Here is a 21,482-nt window from a genome sequence, read left to right as displayed (position 1 = left end):
GGACAGCTAAAAATATATATAGAAAAAATTAGCCGGGCATAGTGGTGCATGCCTGTAGTCCCAGCTACTCGGGAGGCTGAGACAGGAGGATCGCTTGAGCTCAGGAGTTTGAGGTTGCTGTGAGCTAGGCAGACGCCACGGCACTCACTCTAGCCTGGGCAACAGAGTGAGACTCTGTCTCAAAAAAAAAAAAAAAAAAAAAAAAAAGATTCAACTCGGGGGAAAAAATAGCCAAATATCTTTATTTTCCCATTCTGCCCTAGTTCAAATCTTTCTCCATTTCACTTTGGAGAGAGAATGGAATCACCTTTTAATCATAGACGTCTGACCAGAGTGTGTTGTACCTCCCCATGAGTACATAGTAAACCAGTGAACACAACTCATATAACTATATACCTGAGGCATTACTCTATTTAAAATGGTTTGAGAAAAATTTTCAAAAATTTGTAGGAAAATTCGGAAATACAGAATTATATTTACTAAAATAAGTGATTAATGTTAGAAAAGTGTATGTATACTTTTTAAATACCATCATTTGCATTCCTAAATTTTCTATTTCGACTACTTATGCCTAACAGTTTTGGCATTAAGCAAAGAGATCACCAGAGAGAAATTAGCACTGCCCTCAACTTTCCTCTTTCTGCTCAGTCTTAAGGCTGAGTTGCCTATAACTGTATACTCCTTCCTTGAACCAAAGAGCACAAATGAATCCCTTGCTATCAGTATACCAGAGCACTGAACAGTTCTATAATCATTAAGCAGGCTGAGTTTTTTTTCCCTTAAAAGCTGAATACAATTTTAATCATCTTGCTCTTGCTGAGAAACTTCACATTTATTATTCTATGCTAATTTTTAATACTTTTTCCACTTAAGAAAATTAATAAACACTACATATCTATTTTGTTCAGAAAAGAATTGTTGATGCTATAAAAGTAATAGTGTGACTAAAAAGAGGCAATATCCTGTACCTAACACTGAGCAAACTATTGTATATTTATTTATCTAGTTGAAACAGACAAGAAGTTTTTAAGAAAAGCAGTATGACTTTTCACTGCAAAGTTAGTGAACCTCTGTGACACAGAAAGATTTACAATAAAACCAGAGATTAACTGAGAAAAATTTGAACATAGTAGGGCTTTAGTTTCTTGGGCAAATTTACTGTACTGTTCTTAATCTGAAAAGGCTGGCAGAAATCTGAATGAGAGAAGTTAAATTGCAATGGAATATATGACATGAATGATTAACCCGGCTGTTAATGAGAAGCTCGAACAAGGCAAGGAGGTGGTGATAAAGCAGAAATGACAACACAACAGGACTTTTTACCTTAATTAAGCCAAAGTTAATGATTCAACCAGTTCAGAGTTAGAAGGATTATAAAACTGAGTAAAAGGAATTTTAATAAATAAAAAGTGATTCCAAAGGGATGATATAATTAACTGGTAAATATTATGACCTTAAATTGTTTACACTGATTAAAAATGGAAGAGTACTGTTTTGAAGGGCCATATATAAAATCACTATATTAATTTTAAATACTAAGAAAAATGGCAATACTGTTATAGAAAAGTAAAATTGCAAAACACCTACCTTAATATCACAAGGTTCTGAAATAAGAGTCTTTGGATCCAAAACTTCCACAACAGCTTCTGGAATAACTGCTTTCTTCATGCAGGACATGTTGAAGCCATAGACATCATCCCAAAAAGTAATTCTATCAGCATGTTTGTTCATATCACTCACTGCTACAAGGCTCATAGTGCAAATATCAGGATAGACTGTAAGCAATAAAATGCCCAACAATTAAGCATCATCTCCCTTTATGACAGAATATAACTTTTAAAGGCTAAATATAAATACCAAATCCATCAGTATGGATCACTAGTGATAGGAGATTAAGGTACAGACCAAGGAAAACAACCATGTTCCATCTTGTAGCCTCTTTCAAAGAAAGATACCTATTATCATGATGGTAAGATTAAAATAATTCCAACGATGGGGTCCCTACTAAAACAGGATTACGTAAGTAACCCTGAAATGAGCATACTTAAAAAAGCATAATGGAGGGTTTTTTTTTTTTTTTTTTTTTTTTTTTGAGACAGTCTCACTCTGTTGCCCTGGCTAGAGTGCCATGGCATCAGCCTAGCTCACAGCAACCTCAAACTCCTGGGCTCAAGTGATCCTCCTGCCTCAGCCTCCTGAGTAGCTGGGACTACAGGCATGCGCCACCATGCCCGGCTCATTTTTTCTATATATATTTTTAGTTTTCCATATAATTTCTTCCTATTTTTAGTAGAGATGGGGTCTCGCTCTTGCTCAGGCTGATCTCGAACTCCTGAGCTCGAGCAATCCTCCCGCCTCAGCCTCCCAGAGTGCTAGGATTACAGGCGTGAGCCATCGCATCCGGCCCAAAATGGAGTTTTATGGTTATGTAGAAGACCAGTTCATATTACCCTCTTTAATATTAAGAAAGCATCAAATATGTGCCAAACATGTGCCAGTCTAAGGCACAGACTATGGATACATGGTCCTACCCTCGAAAACTTATATTTAGACAATTTTGACAAATAAATGCACCATTATTTGTGAGCTAATAAATACTAAGAAACGGAACGTACAAGGTACTACAGGAGCTCACAGCAAAAACAGCTAATTTGCACTTGCTTGGAGCAGGAAAGTAGGCTAATGTAAGACAAGAACTGAAGCGCAAGTGAGTCAGGAGTGGGGACGGAAGGAGTATTCTAGGTAGAGTGTGCAGTGTGTACAAAGCGTCATGATTAATACATGAGATGGCCCACATGCAATCTAATTAGAGAGAAACAGTGAGATTTAAAGCTAGAAAGGTAAGCAGGGGCCAAGGAGTATGTGGCTGACCAAACCAAATTAATAAATGGGACTTCATTCTAAGAATAATGATAATATACTGAAAAATTTCACATAGGGTAGGTAGCAACATGATCAGATTTTGAATTAAAAAAAACTATCTGGAGTTCAATGTGCAGAACGAATGGGAGGGTGAAAGACTAAAACAGAGACAAATTAAGAGTTCTAACAATCTGGGTGATACAAACTAGGGTGATGGCTGTGGGAATGGAAAGGAGGAGATGTATTCAAAAGACAGGAGGTAGAACTCACAGGACTCTGGCTGGGAGGAAGAAGAAAAGGTCAAGGATGACAGTGTTTAGCTTTAGTGACTGCACAGACTGTGGTACTAACCATTATAATAGAGAATAAATATGAGCATATCCAAAAGGAATATGAGAGTTTATTGCTTATTGGAGAAAACATAAAAATATCCAATAAGCAGAATGCACAAGTCTGAAATTCAAAAAGAGATTATCTGGGTTCAAGATATAAATTTGGATACCATAAGTGTACACACAGAAATGTAACTACGTAACTAGCTTGTGAGACTCAGGGAGACTAGGCAATGAGTACTAGAATTTAAGGAATGTATAGAAGAAGAAAAGGAGACTGAGAAGGTGGGGCCTCAGAAGAAGGAACCAAGAGGGTATGTGTTATAAGAGTTAAGGAATGAGTGACTCAGGAAGAAGCTCTCTACTTAATAACAAGTAAAGGTCTTTACAACACAAAACTTTAAAAATAAGACTGAGTCTCTCTCTTTTTATGACAGTTAACTTTGTCCTTCAAATATCTCAAATATCAACTCTTAAGGATTCATGAATTAAAATATAAATCACATGTACCCATATCAACAAACTGAAAGCAAGTATGAATGTACCAATGAAATGCAGCAAAGAAACAATCCCATGATTATTATAGCTAGCCTTTCAGACTTGAACAGTAAGGAAATTACCATCTCCTTACCCCAAACTTTGTTTTTATCCACAGCTTTGGAAATTTTATTATTCAATGACAGCAGCTCTAAATTATCCTCCAAATAAAGCCCACGATAAAAATCTGCTAGCATCAAAGCAACTGCTTCCAAATCTAACTTGTGAGATATTTGGGAAAAAATACCCAGCGCTATGTCACTGGTAAGAAGTGTCTCAAGTCTTCCCGGATAGGCACGTGAGGAAGGTATGCTAGATGCACTGGGCCAGGGGCCACAACCATGTAAACTGAGTTACTTCTAATCTTCCCTTCCTCCACAAACTGGTAAAGGCTCTTGACTGTGTTTAAATTCCTGATTAATACAAATTCTTCAGAGTAACTGATTTGTTATGAAAATTGCTAATCTAGTAAGAGGATCCAGCTACAAGGAAATGTCTAGTTTCCTGAAGCAGATCCTTAAGATGAGAAACACTGGAGAAAAAAAAATTCTGAAGTAACTTTAGGTATTTGGCTAACTTCTCAATATATATTTTTTTGGACTTAATATGACAATCATAGAAGCTTTCCCATATTATGCCCTGTAATTTCATCATTAAAGAGCAACATAATAAGGGAATAGTTAGCAAACATTTTTTGTAAAGTTACTATTTTAGGTTTTGTGGATCATATGGTTTTTGTTGACACTACTGCTTTCTGCTGTTCTTAGTATGGAGGGCAGCCATAGACAATATGTAAACAAATGAGCATGGCTGTATTCCAATAAAACTTAAGCAGGCAGCAGGGCTAGATACAAATGGGGACAAATGGATAAGGCGGGTTATTATCAGGGCCACCATATCATTCCAGGTAGGGCCATTTGCATTGTAGTTTATGGGAACTTATCCTCCAGAGTTGTGCAGTGCACAGATACTCAAGTTACTTAACAGTTCGTAAAGTTCTTTTTATTAAAATATTTAAAAAAAATCTTCCTGGAGTTTTTAAATGCCATCTCTATATCAGGGTCAGCAAACTATGGCCCATGGCTCAAATCTAGCCTGCTGCCAGTTTTTGTATATAATTTTTAACTGGAACACTGTCATATTCGTTTGCTTACATATTGTCTATGGCTGTGCTGTGCTATAGTGGCAGAGGTAAAAAGCTGGGACAGGGACCATATGACCTTTTACAGGAAAAATTTGCTGACCTCTGGCTCTACATCTAACAATATAATGTATTAATATCACCAAGAAATAAAAATATCTTTTTCATAAAAAATTTATAACTTACTCAAAGTAGTAAAACAGCTTTGTAACTATAATATGTTGGTAATTAGAAGAAATAAAGTAAAGAGGAATATGATTTTACTTTTTCTAGTGTTGGGGTATATTTTTGAAGTTAGTTATATTTCACAAAAATATAGAAAATCATGGTTTTTGTACTAGGATTTAGAAATTTTAAGATCAATTAATATTCACAAGGATTTGTAATCAGTGTTACAGGTCAATTTGGTTCTATATCCATCTTCTCACAGCTGGCTAAAATCTTGGACCACCTGCCAGAATTCTGACTAACCCTTTTACCTTCATATTCTGACACATTTGTCATTTGATTTTTGTCAGAAGCTATAATTGAATAATTATTTCTTCTTGTAGGTGAAATTAACAATTCCTTCTTGTAAGTGATTGGACAAAAGCACCCTCTTAACAGACAATTTATAAATTCATGGCTTTGACATCTGTGTCCTTCTCGATTCACTGCCCAGAATTCATTTGTCACTAGAACGGCTCACATGGTGAATAGATAAAGATGGGAAATCCTTTATCCCTTAGAAATGCCTCACAAACTTTTGGACACTAAAGGATAAGACTGAGATGCATAAAGAAACAATCCCTAGTAAACACTAGTATTCACTGTGTGTATATAAATAACCACAGAGTAAAAAGTTAAGTCAAAATCAACTGTTTCACAACATATGTAATCAATATGGAGAAAGATTTTAGTGAAATAAAAATGATAGCAAAATGCTTGATATGCATAAAAGGAAATGTACTACAAAGTCACCAAATCAGTAGATATTTTGGGAGTCAAACTTAAAAAATTAATTTCTAACTTACGTAATTAGGGCATCTTAAAGTTAAGTAAAACTTATTTGGAAATTAGACACATTTCATTAACTTATAAATAGTGACAAAGCCCACTGAAGCTTAGCTAGGCTAACATGTAGCTGCCGATATGCTTTGAAGAATTATATGCTGAAAAAAGTAGCAAATGATAGCACTTATTTCACTCTGGGTGAAGGAATGAGATGACAGGCCAAACAAAACAAAAGACACTTAAAAGAAAACCAACAAGCAGAACTGAGGGAGGAATGAGTAAGATGTATATATGATTCAGTTTTCCAAGTGGAAAGAGAAATAGCAAGAAAAGTACATTTGAAAATATGGAATTTATAACGAGCAATTTCTTACTAGCATAGATCAGGTTTTCCAAAGCCAATTCCAATGCAAAATCTTGGAGAGAAGCAGAACTATCAGTATGTATTTGCCACTCTATTTTGTTACCCCTTTCTGAACTGTTTGTGTAACCTTCCTCTGTAGAAGCTAAAAATGACATAAACTTGTTTTCCCTCCCTTCCCTGCAGATTAGGCATGGGCACATAACCAAGTTCCCACTAATAACAGGCAGCTAAAGTCTACTTTTTAGAGGCAGCAACAGCTACTGTTGACAAGATTGGGAATATAATCTGTCAACTAGTCTCCAACATTAGGAGAGTGTCATCACTTCTAAATCAGTCCCATATGGTAATTTTAAGTGTCGTTCCTGGTTGTGTAATGTTTTACATTGGTTTTCTAGTTCTCACAGAAATTTTGTAACCTACGCTATCCTTTTAATAAATTCCTTTTGTGTTGAATGGCCAGGGAAGATTTCTATTTCTTGAAACCAGAACTCTGATGCAAAGGGAAATATACCTAAAACATATTCTTAAGAACAGACCTCTTCCCCTAGATTTTTGTTCAAAAGGGTCTGATGTGGAACCTGAACATCTATTTTTAACAAAAGGTCCCCAGTGATTGTGATGGTCTGTGCAGATTAATTAGGAAATAATGAGTTAAAAAATGGCTTAGTATTAATAGTTCAGCATTGTACTGGTCAGTCCTCAACTTTATAATCTTAACAACTATAACTCAGGGAAGATGTGTATTCTGAAAGATCCCATAAAACATTTGAGTTTGGTTCTGACAACGTGAGAGGAAAAAAAATCCCTTTCATTATCCTTATAATGAAAGGCAATGAAAACAATACTCTTTTCTAGTAATATGGAAGAAGATGTCACGTTTAATGGGTCCCTAAATTTTCTTTTGCAAACTATGATTTTACAAACTATTACTGGTTTTGAGGAAGTTTCAAAGAAATGAATTATTTCTATGTGCTCCTAACAGACCATAATTTCAATTTGTCCCCTTCCTGATGATGTCGATTTTGATTATCCAATTAAGGCTGAGTTGGCTGTACTTCAGTATGTAAATTTACTTGTTTCCCCTTTTCTATAATAATCTGTAGATATTTTGTGAAGAGGTTCTTTGAAAGTAGGTACATAGCTCATTCTTAACCAAACTTTCAGACTATGCGTTTTCCTTATTTATATCTGAGTGGACTTATTGTTCACATACAAAATTGTAAGGAATCTAACTGTATTTTTATACTAGCAGCAGCCAATCGAAAAATAAAATTTAAAATTTCCATTTGTAAGAATGACAAAAATATTAAATTACTTAGAAATAAACTTAACAAAATATGTGCAAGATCCTTACACTGCAAATTACAAAATAATGCCAGGAGAAATTAGACTTTTAAAAATGAAAAGGTGTGTTGTGTTAATGGATGGAAAAACTCAAGATGCTAATTATTCCCAAATTGTTCTGTTTCTTCAATCTGATCCCATTATAATTCTAGCAGTCATTTTTTTTTTTTTTAGCAGAAATAGCCAGATTCTAAAATTTATTTTAAAAACCACACACATACACGACCAAACTGCCAAAGGAATTTTTAAAAAGAACAAAGTTGGAGGATTTTCTTTACCTGGTATCAGTATAAAGCTACAGTAATTAAGACAGTATAGTATCAGTGAAAGGACAGACATAAAGATCAAATGAACCAGGTGTGGTTCATCTGTGACCCATGTGACTCATGCCTGTAATCTAAAGATTTGGGAGGCCGAGGTGAGAGGATCACCTGAAGCCAGGAGTTTAAGACCAACTTGGTCTCCACAAAACAAAACAAAACAAAAATCTAGGCAGTAGTCCCAGGTACCCAGGAAGCCGAGGTAGGAAAATTACTGGAGTCCAAGGCTGCAGTGAGCTATGATTGTGCCACTGTACTACGGCCTGGGCAGTAGAGCAAGACCCTATCTATCTCAAAAAAGATAAATGAATATAAAAATAGACCCACATAAATATGGTTGATTAATTTTCAAAAGAGATGCCAAACAATTCATGCGAAAGGCTATTGTTTCAGGTAAGGGTGCTAGAAAATATTAAATCTACCCTTACCTCACACCATACATAAAAGTTTACTTCAAATGAATCACTAACTTAAATACAAAATCTAAAATTTCAAGAAGGAAATAGGAAAATTCTGTGAGAGCGTAAGGCAAAGATTTCTTTTTTTATAAGATGCAACAATGTTATTTTTATTGTAAATTGACAATTTATAATTGTATAAAGTTATGGGGTACAAAGTGATGTTATAATCCATGAATACAAGGTAGAATAATTAAACTGGCTCTAACATATCCATCACCTCAAATACTTAACAGTTTTGTGGTAAGAACATTTGAGATTTACTTAGCAATTCTGAAATGTATAATACTCTATATTTACCACACTGTGCAACAGAACACAAGAATAAAACATCCTTCCTGTCTGAGATTTTGTACCCTTTGACAATCATTTAAGATTTTAAATGAGACAAAATATCACTTTCAAAACAGCATCCAAAAAAAAGTGGGTGTATTTAACCATATTCAGCTGAGTACACGTTTAAGAGTCATCTGTATTTCCTTTTTCTGAGCTGCCATTCAATTCTTTGTCCTATTTTCTAATGGGTTTGTGGTCTGTTTATTTGCAGAATCTGTGAGATTACCTTATTGTTGGTAACAGAAATTGAAAATATTTTTTTCCAGTCTATAGTTTGTCTTGTGACTTTGCTTATAACATATTCTGCCATTTAGAAATTTATATAGATGTAATCAAATCTATCAGTCTTTCCTTTAGGATGTCTGAATTTAAATTCTTATTTAGGAAGGCCCCTGCCCCCACCCCCACTGTAAGTTTATAAACCTATCTTTCTTTGTAGTATTTTAACCATTTGACTTTCTTTCATTTAATGTTTGACTCATTTGAAATTTATAGCATACAATTTATGTATATTAAACTTTACTGTTTTTTTTTTTTTTTTTTTACATATGAGACACTACAATTCATCTCTCAATTCAAGAACCAATAATATACTCTTTTAATGATTATGGCTTTATAATGTGCTTTAGTATTTGGTAGCACTATTCCTCCTGCTCTGTCCTCACCTTGCACCCTTCCTATTTCAGAGTTTTTCTTGCCATTCTTGTTTGTTTACTTTTCCATATAAATTTTTCATCAGCCTATTTAATTAAAAAACTAAACCTGTTGGTAGGGACTGCATTACAATTTCTGAAAGTTTGTCATATAAAAATTTTCAAATACATAACAAATGTGGAAGACCACAATTTATATTTTAAGTTAACTTTGGGAGAACCAACATCTTTATGGCATTGATTCCCTCTATCCAAGAACATGGTACCCTGCATTGTCTTTCCATTTATTTACATCTTCCTCATATGTACTTCAGTAGTAAAACTGTCTGCATATAAGTCTTGCTTATTTCTGTTATTCTGTAGCTTAATGATGTACTAAAATCTTTGATTATTTATATTTTTCAGTTGATTTGCTTGAAGTTTCTAGGTTCAATCAAAGAATATACAAATAGAAGTAAGTTTTATCTGCTCCTTCAAAAAATTTTTTTTTCTTAGTTCCTCTGGTAAAATGTTAAATAAATAATGGTATTATATTGGCTATCCAAATTTTGTTCTGACTGTAGAGAAAAGACTTTGATTGTTTCTCATTTAAACATGATAGAGATTTTCAGTTGAGATAAATATACTTTATCATATAAGCTAGTATTCTTATTTTTTCAAAAATAATTCTGAAAAACTTTTCAGTACCTATGAAGGTGGGCATATGATTTTGCTCTTTAGTCCTAAGCCCATTAATATGATTAATTATAGAATATTGTGGCCCCAGTTCTCCCTTATCTAGTATCAATATCATGACTGATGTTTTCATTTTATTTGGATTTGCCTGGATGTCTTTATCCACTCTTTTAACTTTTCTGAATTATTTTAGTGTGGTTCTATAAAGCACACCAAATTGGGTTTTCTTTTGTGATCCTATGTGAAATTCTTTTTTTTAAATAGGTGAGTTTTACATTTATTGATGTGAGAAATGATTTTTTGTTCTTGACTCTTATCATTTTCTATTATCTTTTCTATATCTGTAAGTTTTTGTAATATACTTCATTACATGGTCTTTTGTTTTTTTCCAGAGTATTAATCCTTAAATTTAGGAAGACCTATAAGTAGCTAAGTACAACCTCGTATAATCTTTGTAGTTCTTTAGTTTCAACATTGTTTACTTATCTACCATCAGCAATGGTAAAATTAGTCTATTTCCTTATTCTTCCCTTTCCCCTCTCTTTTTAACACCCAAGTTTTTAAAATGAAACAGACAGTTCTATTGATAACACTAACAACAAATACAGAGTTTGGCATACAGTGAGTATACAGTTTTTTCAGAAAAGTTAGGAATCAAATCATGTCATAATTAATTTGCCCTCAAGGAGGTAGGAATTATTGCTTCACTTTCTTTTTAAAGTCACTTTACTGAAGTATAACTTGCAGTAAAACTTATCCTTTTTGGTGTATATTTATATGTGCTTTGATAAACACAAATAGTCATGCAATCACCACCACAGTCAAAAGATACAGACAGGAGCTACCAACACAAATCTCATCACTCAATCTAATGTCAGCTTTGTAGTGCTAAGAATACTTAATTTTCCTATTTGTCAGCTTTAAATAATATTCCATAAATTCTAAAGTAATAAAAGTATAAAACATTTCCTTCCATGTGCCTTCTGCATTTACTTTCCAATTTTGTGAGATGTAATATTCGACACTGTTAGCATATAAAAAATTTACATTCTATGTTGTCATCCTAAAATACACATTTGTTTTAGTTTTCATTCTAGTTGTCAAAAATACCCATTGGTCACAACCAATATTTTGCTCCTCATCTCTTGGTTGGTTGAATGTAAAACACTACACTTCCTCACACCAATTATGCTTAGTAGTCTTACCTATGGTACTCTTTAGTAAACCTGTTTCATCAACTTTACAAAATTATTTTCATTAGAAGTAACAGCAGTAGTAAATGTATACCTTTAAAGTACCGTGGAATTGCTTGGTTGATAACAGGGAGGATGAACACCCAAGTTACTGGCTGGGTTTTATAAAGCCTTTTACACCATTATATATATAGTGAGACAAAAACTGAACCTAAAGTCATGTAAAAATAAATTGTGGTCCTATACTGTTTACATGGGCCCTCAATATTCTCCCTCTCTCATAATGCATGCTAATCTTTACACTACTAATTGCTTAGTAAATCCTTCAGAAAACCATAAAGGAAAATTTTTCTTTGCAGTAAAAGAATGAAGATCTAAATGATTGGCGATATACATCAAGACATCCAGGAATCCACAATTAGGCTTAACTGTTTCATGTTACTCTCTTCCCACTTTTCATTCTTTTCTCTTGATTCTGTTAACAAATAACATTCAATAGCACTGCTTAAGCAGTTAAATACTAACTTTTCTTTAATATAGCTCTAGTGTACCCCCAGTTATCTTAACACTAACATTAGCTATAAATAGGGAAAGAGTTGGACTTAGGAACCTCTCCTTTATCCCTCTGATGATGGGAAATAACTCTGCCATTGTTCACACTGCTGTAGGTTCTTAATGAATTTCACTGAGAATTCAATTTAAATGTATTAAGTTGCTGTCAGTTTTTCAGTAAGATCAATGAATACTGTTTAAGGAGGTATGGAAACAGTTATCTGAATCTTCCCTAGAACTTTTGAGACAAAAATCAGATTTAAAAAAAAAAAAAAAAGGACTTTAGTAGGGAAATAAGGTTTAGTGTAAAGAACATGAATATTGGAGTCAGGCAGATCTGAGTTAAAAAAAAAAAAAATTAAGCCTTAGCCACTTTACTATGTGTTATTCAAGACACCTTTGAGAATTACATGTAATAATATAAAGTTAGAGCATATGATTATTTGGAAGCTGGTAGATAACGAACAATGGTAGATAATGTTTTTTAGTCATCAAGTATACAGGTCGAATATCCCTAATCTGAAAACCCAAAAGCTGAAATGTTCCTAAGAGCACTTTGAATTTTCAGGTAAGGATGCTTAACTGGTAAGTATAATGCAAATATATTGTATTCTTCCCCCTCCCCCTCCAAAAAACCCAATCCAAAAACACTTCGGGTCCCAAGCATTTTAGACAAGGGACACTCAACCTGCAGTAGTCATTAAAAAAACAAAGCCATTGCAATTATAGAAAGATATAAGCAACTTTTGCAGGGTAACATATATCTAAAAATTCTAGCTGGGTTCATGGCAGAGATCATGAACACATCTTGAAATGACTGCAGAAAATATAAAATGGGCATATTTTGAAACAGGCAATCCATTTAAATGCTATTATAAAAAACTCTATTGTTCTGGAGAATTTTCTCTGTGCTTTAACTGTACCATAACAGCCAAAGTAATTTCCTAGACATTGATGGGCAAGAGACATAACTATGATAAATGTTTCCCCCTTTCTGTCTACTTTTGTGTGTGACCATAGAAAACATTTTTTTGATACTAAAGCTTTGAGAAAGGAAAGATGCAGGGAGATGTGAGTGAAGGGGGACAGATACTATTCAATTCAATAAACATGTATGATGTTCCAGAAGTTGTGGAGTTGCCTGAAGAGTCAAACAAACACAATTCCTGCCCTGAAATACATTTGTTTAAATGCAATTATTCACAGCAGAAGGCCTGTAACAACATAATGCCACTCTGAGTATGCAGAGTTAATATGATTAAATGTCAAAAGAAAGCTTTCCAACTTATTTGAGATCCATTTATACACTGGTTTCTAGTAAGTTTTAAAAGTGCAACATACCCAAACAGTCCTTACTTTAAATGTTCTCACTAAATCACAGAGAAGCCAGGTTTATATATTTAGTGAAGTCATGGAAAGTTTGCCATTAAAGTAAATAATGCCAAACTTAGTTCCCTTTTTTCAGTAACATATTTCATACTAAATGACAGGAGGATTAAAAATGAAAAGGAGTTTGTCATATTTTGATTTGAGTATCAAAAAGCTTCCAAACCTAGTCCTTAGGTTTTTATTTAAAAAAACTTTTATATTAATAAAAAGTGTTCTTGAGAACACCATTAACTTGGAATCCTGGAGTCCTACATATCTTATATAATGTTCCACTTTCTACAATATAGTAAATGGATGTCTTAAAGCTTCTTCTAATGGAAACATCTTTCATCTCTGTTGAGAACTTTCTCAGCCATGCATAGTTTATTTGAAATCTAAAGGTTCATTTGGTTCTGCCAGACCAAAATTAGATTAGTAAAACTAAAATTTTATACTCACCCGATCCTCCTTTTGCCAAGTATTTATTCTTTGCATAAAGGACAGAATCTAACATAGATTCAAAAAGAAGAAAATAGCCCTGCATATAAAAGGAAAAAATGGATTTTAGGACTGTGCAATATCCTCATAAGCAGGTCAGTTTAAATATGTCGGCAACTCTTAATAAAAAATAGTATTTTTGTCTCTGCTATATAATCTGCAAAGTCTGAAATTAGTTTTTGCAGTAAGTTCTTCACATAATAAAAATTATTAGAAAATCAAACCAGGGTATGAAGTAGACCCAGAAATTTTATTACAATAGAATATTACAGAATCTTCTTTACCTATGTTTCCACTTTCCAGACTGATTAGAAAAAAAAAATCAGATTATTCACAAACCCTATAATTCCCTGGGATGTTGCAATATTAATCTAGACTGGTGGTTCTCCACTAGATTTTGCCCCCTGGGGGACATGTGGCAAGTGTCTGGAGAGATTTTTGACTGTCACACTGGGGGCGGGGGTAGAGGGCTGCTTGCTACTGGGATCTACTGGGTAGAGCCAGGAGATGTTGATAAATATCCTACAAAGCACAGAACAGCCAGCCCCTTACAAAAATTAACTACCTGGCCTGAAATGTCAGTAGGTCTAAGGTTGAGAAATCCTCGTCTCCACCACCAGTTCCCAAAGAATTTCCTGCGCACTGATTGGTTAAAAAAATAAAACAGGGAGGAGGGAGAGGTTTGACTAATGCCATATTCCCCTCTTAGAAGATTCATACTGCACGTTAGCACACTAAAAAAGTGCTGAGTAGTTGGTTATGGTAAAGAGAACAGTTGAACATATTTTAACCAAGTCTTATCCACTTTTTCACTACAGACCTTTTTCTATCAACATCTTGCAGAACTAGTGTTGCTTAAAATACAGGTCATGAAACACAATCCCAGTGTATTCCAGATTCTAAAGCATAGTAATAAATCCTCTACAAAGAAAGGATAATCATAGTACAAATGAAAAGAGAATTTGCCACTATTGGTGCCACAAATACACTACCTTTAAATAGTATGCTGCACAATTTATTATATAAATGACAAAGTAATCATGACTGAGAAATCAATACCAATTTCAGTCTTTCTCTAGGGCCCACCCCCCACTTCCCCTAAGCAGCAGGGAAAGTCAAATGCTCAGCACAGTGCTTAGCATTTATTGCTAAGCCTATTATTGCTTAGGGTGAACCAATATGAATTTAAGCCTTATCTCAGCATTCTAAGTAAAACTGATCTCATCTACTCATTTGTTCTGTGCACAAATAACTGTCTAATGACATAAATACAGTATTGTTTAACCACGTGAACAAAAAATATTTTAAAGGTTGCTCTAGAACAAGAAAAAGCTGCAAACCCAAAATTGATAATCTTCACAAGAGATTAACAGCAAATTTAAATTTGTAGAAAATACAGCTCTCATGCTTGAATCACTCATAAAGGAATCTAATTAAATTGCTGCTAGCAGCTCTACACTGGCATTTACCTATTCCTGCCAACACACTAATTCCTTGATAGGAAAATAACTGCCTACAAAACAAAGACTTAGAAACAAAGCTTGTTTATTAACGTGTTACATTAGGAAAATTAAGGATTTGGTGAAAGCTTGTTTTTCTGGATAGAGTCCTTCAGTAATGTCAAAATGAGAGAAAAGATTTGCAAACTACCCATCTGACAGGGGATTAATAACTAGAATATATAAGGAGCTCCAACTAGATGGGAAAAAAATCAAATAATCTGATTAAAAAATGGGCAAAGGGGCTGAATAGACAGTTCTCAAAAGATGACACAGAAATGGCCAACAGCTATATGAATACATACTTGACACCAGTCATCAAAGAAATGTGAATATAAACTACAATGAGGTATTGTCTCACCTCAGTTAAAATGGCTTTTATGAAAAAGGCAAATAACGAATGCTGGTGAGGACGTGGAGAAAGGAGAACCCTTGTACACTGTTGGTGGGAATGTAAACGAGTGCAACCACTACGGAGAATGGTATGGAGGTTCCTCAAAACAGGACTACTATAATCGCCTAGCAATCCCCCTGCTGGGTATATATCCAAAGGATGGGAATTCAGCATATCGAAAAGATACCTGCACTCCTGTGTTTACTGCAGCACTGTTCACAATAGCACAGACACGGACTCAACCTAAGTGTCCATCAATGGATGAAGAAATTGTGGTACATATACACAATGGAATATTATATAGCCAGAAAGAAGAATGAAATCCTGTCATTTGCAACAACATGGATGGGACTGGAGAATATTAAGTGAAATAAGCCAAGCAAATAAAGACATATCTCTCATGTTCTCACTCATATGTGGGAGCTAAATATTAAAAACAATTGATTTCATGGAGAAAGAGAGTAGAATGATGATCACCAAAGGCTGGAAAGGGTAGTGGGGAGAGAGGGATAAAGTGGAGATGGTTACTGGGTCCAAAAATATAATTAGATAGAATGAACAATATTTGATAGCACACCAAAGTAACTATAATCAACAGTAAGTTAGGGTATACTTTAAAAGAGTGGGATCAGAATATTCCTAATACAAAGAAATGCTAAATGCCCAAGATGATGGATACCCCAATTACCCTGATTGGACTAACTCACACTGTATGCCTGTATCAAAACATCATTGTATACCCTACCCTATAAATATATACAACTATTATATATCCATAATTAAAAATAAAAAATTAAAAGTGTCAAATAGTTAAATTGTTAAAAATCATTGCAGTGCCTTTATAAGGATCATCTAATTCTTCCCCAGAACACATTTTATTGTTATTTCCATTTAGATGATGAGGAAATTAAAGCTAGAAATGTTAAAAAATAATTCATAGTCATATAAACACAGTGAGTGACTGAAACAAATTGAACCTTGATTTAACTACAGAAGTCAGGTTCTGAATCTCTAGTCTATGTGGCCTCCCTGAAAATAAGATTTAGTGCTTGTATTATACTACATTTGCGATTGAGGTTTCAAGTGTTCCAAACTGAAAAATTTCCCATGGAACATAATAAACAAGATTAGAATTTACAACAGGTATGCGATTCAAAATATTTCAGAGTGGTATCTTAGCTGGCAATTGGCTGTTAGCACCATCCATTGTGAAAATATTAGTTTGGAAAATCAATGCACACACTAGAATATGTGTAGAACTAACATGTGACATTTGTTGAGGTAAAATACCAGTTAAAAATATTACCAGATGAAAAGATTCATATATGTATTGCTAATAGCTGTTGTCTTTTCTCTCAACATTCTACTTGCTAAACTTCATTTTACTATAGGCTCACCTATGTGATAAAACAGCCTTTAAGTTCCTGGGAATTGTCCTTGGTTCTGAATCAAGTCATTTATTACTGATATCAAAAGGCTTTGCTCCAAATGCCCTGCTCACCTGCAATATAATTCAGGCAGTAATTTCACAGGCTGCTGCCTCACCTGTAGGGGAGCCATCTGGAAGTAGAAATATACCTGATATTTTCTCCCATAATGCTCATGGGGCATTCTTCTTTCAAAAGTGACATTTACTTCTTTAAATACTACATTTACACTTCAAGAATTAATTACTACAAAAGAACATATGGAATTAAATCAGGGACTAGAATATTAACATTATTCATTAAAATGGGAATCTTATTTTTAAAATGCCTGCTCATGATATGATATCTTCTCAGAATAGATACATCAGTGATAAAAGAAACTTGTGATACTTTCAAATAACTGAATTAGTGATATATCCATAGGCAAAATTTAACTTAAAGTGAGGCAAGGGAGAGCTACAGATGAAATGAAGAGTTAATCTGAAGATAGACTGGTGACAAAAGAATCAATAATCAGGAATTATTTAAAGATTAAAAAAATGATTATTTGCAACAAATACACATGCCTATAAAATCTAATCCTGATTTCTAAGTAGTATATCTCTGAATCATAATAAATATTTGATAACATTTTTTTCAATATTACTCACAAATTCTATGAGATTCACTGTAGACAGAACTTCATCCAATGTCATTGGGACTGGCAGTTAGTTGTCAATTAAAAATAAGACATTTTAAGTAAAAACATAAATGTAGATTTGTTTGCCAATACTCTTTAAGAATGTATCTATTGATTGGAATCTTCACCATCTTCCCTGCCTAAATCACAGTCATAGACTGTAAAAAATTTCCACATTTGGTTACTTTAAAATAAAAAATCTAAGGGCATTTGCCAAGTGGAGAATCCTCCTTGATTTCTGTAATTCCCACTCTTGCACTCCTAGTCTTCTACAATTGCTTTACTAACCCCTTCATTTTACAGCCATTTTTCTTAGTGCTTTTCCCTTCCTGAGTTTTTTCCAAAGCAGTCAGTTTTGTTTTCACAGAATAAAACCAACTATATCCTTTTTATAATCTTGTCAATAATTTATGTTCATATTTAACTGATTTTACATAGATAAGCAGGCAAACAAATAAGCTCTTGGTAAACATAACTCCACTGACAGAAGAACAGTAGGAGCATAATGAAGGTAGGCTTAAGTGTTCAGAGGAATCTATCAGTGTGTTATATAAAAAGAATGTAGATCATCATTAATTTGGTGAATTAGTTAAATGCAGGTCGGTTATGGTAGCTTCTATCACATATCCACATAACAAAACATACTGTCATGATGCCACCTTTTAAGGAAAATCTTCCTTGATGCCCAAGACCAGGTAGCCTTTATATGACCTAAATTAGAGGTTGAATTATTATCAATGCACAGAAATGAGAATTCTAAAAAAGCAGGATGCCTCGACTTTGGCACTACTGACATTTTGGGCCAGATAACACTTTAACGTGCAGGCTTGTCCTGTCCATTGCAGGATGTTTAACAGCATCCCTGGGCTCTACTCACTACATGTACCATCATTCCCACCCTACCACCAACCCAAGTTGTAACAATATAAAATGTTTGCAGCTATGCCCAGGGGTGCAAAACCGCTCCTTCCACCCCATAAAGAACCACTGCTCTAGAGGTATACAGAAAGTAATTGGATAAGAATTCTTTTCTAATCTACAGTGCTCTCTGCTTTAAAAACAAAAACAAAAAACTAAATTTAATATCTTAAAGAGGATGCAATGTAACCTCTATTTATTTCACTGTTACAGCTTTAGATATTGAACACTTTAATTGCAAAATTTTTTCAATGATTCCCCAGTCTATCATTTGACTCTTTCATCTTAAAATGTGATAATGTTTATCACAAAAGTGATAATGAAGTCACAAGAGAGCTTTCAAAGTAACTATGTAAAAAAATCCTTTTGGGTAAGGAACTCTCTTTATACTAACAGCTCTACAGTGACTGTTATAGATTATATTATACTTTCACAAACTTGGCAAAATACAGGTGGCTGATGATATCACACAATAAGGATACCTGTACCCTTTGCACTTATTTGCCTAGAATGGGTAAGAAAAATAATGTCCTTTTGAACATCTATATACACATACAGGCATCTTTGTTCAATGTTTAATATACTTGGCTAATATAAATTTCTTAAAGTAGAATTTCTGGATTAAAGGATATGCATATTTAACATTTTAATCTGTATCATCAAACTACCCCACACAATGACTATGATCATTTTTATTCCCACAATTGTATAAGTGGATTAAAGACCTAAATGTAAAAGGGACAGGTAAAGAGTTTATGGTGAATATTCTCATGTTCTTGGGGGGATATAAAAGTACTAACCATAAAGAAAAGGACCAATACATTTTACATTTTGATTCCATTTATATAAATTTCAAAAACTGGGGAATATGAATTACACTATTTAGGGACGTAAATGTAAATGGTAACACCATAAAGAAAAGCAAGGATATAATTACTATAAAGGTCAGGAGAGTCGCTACCCCTGGGGTAGGAAAGGGAGCTGTAACTGAGAAATGATATTTAGGTGGCTTCTTTTCTGTATTTTGATCTGGCTGAGGATTATGCAATATTCATTACATAACTATTTGTTATAGTGTACCTGTAAGTTTACATAATTTTCTGTATATATTACATTTCATAACTTATGAAAGACTTATATGACTAGTGTATGTAATATGCAATAATATGGATGAAACAACCCCCCCACACATTCATATCTGTTTATAAATGCCTGTAATGTGTAGAATATACAAATAGGAGAAAAATGATTGCCTCTGCAGAGGGAGTATAATAGCAGGAGTACAGGTAAGAGAAAGTGACTAATTCATCACTACAAACTCTTTCATATTTTTTGAATTTTGTTATGGATTATTCATAAAATTTTAAAAAGAAAATAAGGTGGCAAATTAGTCACAAGCTAAAAAGACCTAACACATTCATATGTTATTTTGGAAAGAAAAAGTGGAACTGATTTTTAAAAAGAAACATTAAGATTATAGGCAGAGATTATTAGACTGGTTTTCAATTATATGCTATGTATAAGAAATCCACTTTAAATATAGAAACATAGATGGGTTAAATGAAAAAGGGTAGGAAAATGTATAACATTCAAATATTAACCATAAGAAAATTCCAGTGGCTGTGTTATTATCAGACAAAGTAGACTAAAGAATCAAGAGTATTATCAGGGACAGAGAAGAACATAATGATAAAGAAGCCAAATTTTATCAAGAATACATAATAATCTTAACGTTTATGTACCTAAACACACAAAAATACCTGAAGCTAAACCTGACAGAACTGAAAACAGAAGCAGACAGTCTTGAACTACAGGTAGAAATTTCATTATTCTTCTTTTAGTAATTAAAAGAACAAGTTAGACTTAAAAAGGGATTAAAAGACTTGAATGATACAGCCAACCGACCTGACCCAAATGTATTATAACACTCCACCAAACAATAACAGAATACATTTATTCTAAGTAAATGTGGAACATTCAACAAGGGAACCATAGGCTGGGCCATAAAACAAGTCTAAACAAATTTAAAGGAATGATAGCATACAGAGTATGTTCCCTTATCACAACCAAATTCAATTAGAAATCAGTAACAGAAAGATCTAAAAAATTTCCTAACGCTGGGAAATTAAACACCATGATTCTACATAATCCATGTATCAAAGCAGCAATCACAACGGTATATTTTGAATTGAATGAATTTGTGGGATGCAGCTATAGCAGTCATTGGAGGGAAACTTATAGGTTTAAAATGATGAAAAGGGTACAGAACAATATGTAGAATATGCCTACCCCCACACTAAATATAAGGGTGGGGCTTGTAATCTATTTTGGTCAAGGCTTTATCCTGCCTAGAATAGCACAGGTACATAGTAGCCACGCAATATTTGTTAAATGAATGAGTATGCCAAGAGGTGGAAATATATATATGTGTATATACTAGATTAAAACATTTGAAGAAGGATATACCAGAAACTGGTAACAAATTATGCTGTGGGATTAGGGATTACACTGAGTGGTAGGGTAAGGAGAGTAAAGAAAATTTGTAACAACTATGTATTATTATTAACACATAGTCAAAAATGACAATAAAATTTTACATGTAAATCACAAATATTTTTCAGAAAAGCTCCTATTTAACTATTATTTTACTTAATCACCACCTTCCACGCAAGAAGATTCGTGGTGATAAACATCACTTATTAGGTACCTATCATGTGCTTGCTACTGTCCTGCATGACTATTTCCTTTCTCTTCTCTCACCCTCCAACATACACGTCTCATGTTTTTTAGTGTTGTGGACTTCGGGAGACATAATTTAGCACGGGAGATAATTTCCTCTGTATATTCTTCTAAAGTCTGAAAAACTTTCATTAGCTTAAAAGTTTTTCTCCCACTAGATGGCACTCTCACTTATTTGACAAAGGACTGACATAGTCAAA

The 21,482-nt window shown here is 33.8% G+C and overlaps 1 protein-coding gene across 3 annotated transcripts in view; it reads right to left on the bottom strand.

Annotated features, from left to right (window-relative positions):
- Positions 1–21,482, bottom strand: part of PRMT3 (protein arginine methyltransferase 3) — a 118,440-nt gene that overhangs the window by 36,983 nt on the left and 59,975 nt on the right. For all 3 annotated transcript variants that reach the window (XM_069469698.1, XM_069469699.1, XM_069469697.1), the window contains 2 exons: positions 13,588–13,666; positions 1,588–1,775 (listed from right to left, as the gene is read on the bottom strand). In XM_069469698.1, coding sequence (XP_069325799.1) covers positions 1,588–1,775; positions 13,588–13,666 — 267 coding nt within the window. The remainder of the gene's footprint in view (positions 1–1,587; positions 1,776–13,587; positions 13,667–21,482) is intronic.

The sequence above is a fragment of the Eulemur rufifrons genome, chromosome 6 (assembly GCF_041146395.1).
Source record: "Eulemur rufifrons isolate Redbay chromosome 6, OSU_ERuf_1, whole genome shotgun sequence".
NCBI lineage: Eukaryota > Metazoa > Chordata > Mammalia > Primates > Lemuridae > Eulemur > Eulemur rufifrons.
The sequence above is the reverse complement of the archived record's forward strand: the minus strand, read 5'-3'. Positions and strand labels throughout refer to the sequence as shown.